Here is a 6050-nt window from a genome sequence, read left to right on the forward strand (position 1 = left end):
GTTCGGTGTTCAACTCTGTTCCAATACGATGGTCGTTCTATAAAAAAGCGATCTGCTCGCTCTTTGTAATCCGGTACTTTGCGCTTCTTGATATTTGAGCAACATGCCTTCTTTCATTAGAGAAGCAGGCAACTCGCAGCGATAATTGGCTTTGTCTTAAATGTATTGAGAATATTGTCGTGACTTTTGCCGTTTCCCCTTTTTCTTCAGGAAAGAAGCTGTTCGTTCGGAACTGGATCCACAGGAACACACGAAAAGCTTCTGTGCTGCTTGCATCTTGGCTCTCATGAGCAGACTCCTTCCACTGCAAACGATTTATATCCGCCAACTCTGAGTTCCAAAGTGCCCCTAGAACCACTATCGGGACACTTCTGATACAACCAACACATTTAGAACCAGTTAACGCCATAAAAAGCGTATTTTCTTGAAACTTTAATTCGTTTGAATTGAAACATGCTAAAAAAAAGTGACAGCGAAAAAACAGTCCGACCGCGCACACAGTTTACTTCGATCTATGTATCAACTCTTGATCGGTTTCTTGGTGGTGACGGCTTTTCGTAATAGGAATTTCTTGGTTGATACAAAAGTAGCTTGCTACGATAACAGTTAAAAGTCAAACATTTATTCTTCAATTTAAAAATTACGCGTCTAAAATGTCATCCAGCCACGCCTGAATATCTTCCTTGGTTTCACTCGTCGTCGCCCCATCTTTCTGTGCCGTGGCCTTTGCCGCTTGTGATTGTCCGTTCTCCTTGCTACTGCTGCTGCTTTGTTCCGCAACGGGCACAACCTCTTCTTCAATCGGAACCACATCAACCGGCGCCGACGGAGCTGCATTTGCATAACTTCCGGTCACGTTAGGATCGTGCCGCAGCTCGGGCGGCAGGGCCATGGGGCCAATAAGGCAGGGCACTGGTCTTGGGGGAGGCGCTGGTTGAACCACCTCTTGGGGTGGCTCCGGCCCGGGCGGAAGCGCATCCGGACCGATAAGGCACTTGACCGGGGGCGGTATCACCCGGGGAACAGGTTCCGACATCTTCCCGGCTTGTTGTTTCTGGCAATAGTCCTGGTACTTTTTCGTTTCGAACGACGCCTTCAAGCTCATGGAATCGACCTCCCGCTTGGAGAACAGTTCCGCCGGATAACCGTTGCGTTCGTGAAACGGGATCGTCCCCAGGCACAGGTTCAGCTGCTTGCTGTCGATCCGAAAGTGCCGCCCGCTGACGATGGCCGTCTGATCTTCGGCCCAGTGTTTTTCGGTGCTCAGAAAGAAGTGGCCACTTGCGGAAGGGGGAAGCTGCAGCAGCTTCTCGAGGTCGGCGGCGTGCAGCTGAGCGTCGTCCTCGTCACTGGAGTCGCCAAGTCCGGCCGCCGGGGGAAGATCCCGATCGCGGCTCCAGTTGGGCTCGATTGGCCGCCGCGAGTAAGGATCGTCGTAGACGATTAGCGGCGCGGAACTCGGCGGTGCTGCTGCCGGCTTCTGGTCCTTCTTGGAAGATTTGTCCTTTCCAGCTGCTGCTGCCGACGGAGGTGGCTTCTTGTGGTGCTTGTCCTGGCGACGTTTGTTCTACAACGGAGACGAAGAATCTATTGAAAACAAACCCACTTCAGTCAACCTTTGTCACGCGAATGACTCACCGCTCGATCTTTTTTATCCATTTTTTTCGAGAAATTCAGTCATGCGCCGCTGCTGCTGCTGTTTAAACGAGATGCTGACTCAGGCGAAAGACACAACAATCAAAGTTATTAACGATCATTAGCAAGCGAAAATAAATTATTCCACCTGTGAGGAAACAAACGCGCGCGGGCTGTTTGTCAATGGAAACGTTTGTAAACAAATGCCAGCCGCATTCGCAGGTGACACATGGGCGAGGGCATTGGCGGTACACTTGGGAGGGGCTCCATTACGCACTAGGGTGATTCATTGACAAAAAAAAAACAAAAAAACATAATGAAAATAGGTAAAAAAGTGAGCGAGTATTTTTATATTTCTGTAATATTTTGATATTTATTTGTAATTCTGCATTTTTTATATTTTGTATTTTTAAAATTTTGTGATTTTTAGGTTTATATTATGTTTGTTATTTTTAGATTTGGTAATTTTGTCAATTTGTAATTGTGTAATTTTGTTTATTTTTATTTTATATTTTAGCAATGTTTCGATTTTTTTAAGTTGTAATTTTGTAATTTTGTTATTTGGTGATTTTTTAATAAAGGAATTTTTGATTAGTAATTGATAAAGTTATAATTTATTTTTGTGATTTCATAATTTTGTTTTGTTAGATTTTTGTTGTTTAGTTATTTTGCAATTTATCATTTTTGTGGTTTTGAATAGGGCCCTAAAGCCCCCTGTGATTTTTTTTATGTACAACGGTACAAAACACGGTTGAAAACCATTTCTGATCACTTTTTTTATATTAATGCAAAAAAATAAATTTACCCGACAACATTTTTTCGTTGGATCAACTTTGGTCCCCTTGGAAGCTGTTAAGAAAGACCTAAGACCTTTTCTTTCAAGAAGGGCAACTATATGTAATTTTTTTTTAAATTTAATTTAAAATCCATTTTAAATCCTTTGTTACGAGCATTTTGCAATTTTGTTACTTTGATATTTTTGTAATTTATAAACATCGTTATTTTGCAATTTTGCATGTTTTTTTTTAATAATTTGGTTATTATGGTATTTTTTGTTTTTGTCACTATGAAATTTAGTAATTTTGTGTTTTTTTCAGTAAATATATATTTTTAAAATATGGTATTTGTTTTCTTTTGTGTTTTTTAAATGTTCAATTTTTTTTTTGTAATTATGTTATTTTATACTTTTGACTTTTTTTTTATTTTTCCAGTTTCATTTTTTTAAATAGTATTGTGTGTTTTTGTTTTTTTTGTATTTTTTTTATCCTGTGTTAAACTAAAACTTATCATAATGTTATTATTTTGGAATTTTGTGTTTCAGCAATTTGGATACACTAGAATTTTGTTATTTTGTTTTAATATGTTGTAATTTTGTATTTTTTTTGTAATTTTTGTAATTTTTGTATTTTTTGTAATTTTTGTAATTTTTGTAATTTTTGTAATTTTTGTAATTTTATAATTTTTGTATTTTTTGTAATTTTTGTAATTTTTGTAATTTTTGTAATTTTTGTAATTTTTGTAATTTTTGTAATTTTTGTAATTTTTGTAATTTTTGTAATTTTTGTAATTTTTGTAATTTTTGTAATTTTTGTAATTTTTGTAATTTTTGTAATTTTTGTAATTTTTGTATTTTTGGTAATTTTTGTAATTTTTGTAATTTTTGTAATTTTTGTAATTTTTGTAATTTTTGTCATTTTTGTCATTTTTGTCATTTTTGTCATTTTTTGTCATTTTTGTCATTTTTGTCATTTTTGTCATTTTTGTCAATTTGTCATTTTTGTCATTTTTGTCATTTTTGTCATTTTTGTCATTTTTGTCATTTTTGTCATTTTTGTCATTTTTGTCATTTTTGTCATTTTTGTCATTTTTGTCATTTTTGTCATTTTTGTCATTTTTGTCATTTTTGTAATTTTTGTAATTTTTGTCATTTTTGTCATTTTTGTCATTTTTGTCATTTTTGTCATTTTTGTCATTTTTGTCATTTTTGTCATTTTTGTCATTTTTGTCATTTTTGTCTTTTTTGTCTTTTTGTCTAAATTTGTGTATTTCAATATTTTAGTTTTTTTTATATTTTGGCGTTAAAATATTTTTTCACCTTGTTTATATTTTTGCTGTTTTTAAATTCAGTAATTATGTATTTTTGTTTTTTTTAATTTCTTATTGGTGTAATTTTGTGGTTTTTAATTAGTAATTTTTTAAATATTTGTATGGTGGTTTTGGGATTGTTTAAATTAGTCATTTATTATGTTAGAATTGTTATTGTAATTTTCTTGGTAATTTTATAATTTTTCAACTTAGTAATTTGTTGTTTTTATTTGTAATTTTTGAACATTTTTTTTGGTAATTTCGTAAATTCTCAATAATAGAATTATTCTAGATTAAATTTTCAAAACAACCTATCCCTCATGGGTTTCCTATGCAGATAGGACCTTTTGAAAATTTAATCGAGAATTATAGTATAATTTTTTAATAAATTATAGAAGATTTTCTAGCTTTGCTTGAATTAAAAAAAAATAGATTTGTACTTCTGTATTTTTGGGATTATTGAAGTATTTTTTTCCTGTTACAAATCTGGGTGCTGAAAAGACAGAATGCGTAACGTGATTTTCGAATGCTCCCCACTGCTCCTCACTAATACAACTGCACTACAGCTGTAAACATAAGCAAAGTAGAAGGCTATAGAGCTATCTAAGCCCGGTCTCACACACACTAGCACACCGTTTGTTTTGCTGGCTGGTACAAAATTTAACCTCAATTTTTTTCGTGTACGTACACGCAATAGATGCGCACGTAGATAACTCTATGTTCAAGCTCCAGCGTGACATATTTTTGCCTTTCTTACAAAAGAAAGGTTTAAGGTTTGCTTTTGGAAAAACGCTTTTTTCAGAAATCTAAAAAAATTCGTGCACGGCGAGGATTCGTCCCAGGAAAAAATCCTATTACTAAATTGTAGGTATAGATGCGTTCTTTCGATTGAATTTTGGCCCGAAACCCGGAACTCAAAGTCTGATTTTTGAGAGCTCTTTTTCTGAAATACATGGCCGATGTCTGTATCCGCTCTTAAAAATTTGTGTCTTCCATCACTGGAAAACCGCTCGTAAAACCCACAATTTTTAAAAGCCAGATCTGTAGCCGTGGGGTCGGAGACGAACATTTTATTTTTCGATTCACAATTTTCGACCCGTAAATGTGGTCAAAGCCATTTTTGGAGGTATTTTTTGGACTATTTTACAGATAACACTATCAAATTTAAAGAATTCAGTTTCAAACAAAAAACCATTCGAAAACATGCGCCATAAACTGTTTGGGCCCAAAATTTGAAGCTTTTCCAAAATGTATTTCCAGAGATATAGCGATTTTAGTGTTTTTCGTCTTATTTTTACCCTTTTTTTTCCTATTAAATTTTTGGATTTATACAAAATCATATACTGAACATCAAATTCAAAGTCCCAGCCCATTCTCGATCGAAAGCATTTGGGATGAATTGTATTCGAGTCAATTTTGGTGTTGATCAGACGGTTGGTTCAAACGTTATAGCTGTATGATTTTTCTTTATATACAGAGTAAATTTCTCAAAAAAGGTAAAGGGTCATTCAGAATAATTCTCCCCAAGGATTTATTTGTAATTTCACTTAAATTTATCTTTCTAACTGAGTGTTCACGACTCGATCAAACTTCCCAGCAAATTTTACATCGATTGGATTCCGCACTTTTATTTGAGAGCGTTTGACTTTTTGCCTTTCTTACAAAAGAAAGGTTTAAGGTTTGCTTTTGGAAAAACGCTTTTTTCAGAAATCTAAAAAAATTCGTGCACGGCGAGGATTCATCCCAGGAAAAAATCCTATTACTAAATTGAAGGTTTAGATGCGTTCTTTCGATTGAATTTTGGCCCGAAACCCGGAACTCAAAGTCTGATTTTTGAGAGCTCTTTTTCTGAAATACATGGCCGATGTCTGTATCCGCTCTTAAAAATTTGTGTCTTCCATCACTGGAAAACCGCTCGTAAAACCCACAATTTTTAAAAGCCAGATCTGTAGCCGTGGGGTCGGAGACGAACATTTTATTTTTCGATTCACAATTTTCGACCCGTAAATGTGGTCAAAGCCATTTTTGGAGGTATTTTTTGGACTATTTTACAGATAACACTATCAAATTTAAAGAATTCAGTTTCAAACAAAAAACCATTCGAAAACATGCGCCATAAACTGTTTGGGCCCAAAATTTGAAGCTTTTCCAAAATGTATTTCCAGAGATATAGCGATTTTAGTGTTTTTCGTCTTATTTTTACCCTTTTTTTTCCTATTAAATTTTTGGATTTATACAAAATCATATACTGAACATCAAATTCAAAGTCCCAGCCCATTCTCGATCGAAAGCATTTGGGATGAATTGTATTCGAGTCAATTTTGGTATTG

The 6050-nt window shown here is 34.6% G+C and overlaps 1 protein-coding gene across 1 annotated transcript; it reads right to left on the reverse strand.

The window, feature by feature from the left end:
- Positions 1–595: 595 nt before the first annotated feature.
- Positions 596–1807, reverse strand: LOC120423750 (uncharacterized). The gene is made up of 2 exons (XM_039587667.2): positions 1639–1807; positions 596–1567 (listed from the first exon to the last, which is right to left on the reverse strand). Exons 1-2 carry the CDS (start codon positions 1657–1659, stop codon positions 641–643), a joined length of 948 nt encoding a protein of 315 aa, XP_039443601.1. The 5' UTR covers positions 1660–1807; the 3' UTR covers positions 596–640.
- Positions 1808–6050: the final 4243 nt, after the last annotated feature.

This window comes from Culex pipiens, chromosome 3 (assembly GCF_016801865.2).
Source record: "Culex pipiens pallens isolate TS chromosome 3, TS_CPP_V2, whole genome shotgun sequence".
In the NCBI taxonomy this organism is placed as follows: Eukaryota; Metazoa; Arthropoda; class Insecta; order Diptera; family Culicidae; genus Culex; species Culex pipiens.

Bases quoted from the DNA above. Each gene is read 5' to 3' on its own strand.
- LOC120423750 (XM_039587667.2), bottom strand. From the start codon at position 1,659: ATGGATAAAAAAGATCGAGCG. The intron at 1,568-1,638 runs GTGAGTCATTCG...TCTCCGTTGTAG, and splicing joins TGGATAAAAAAGATCGAGCG to AACAAACGTCGCCAGGACAA.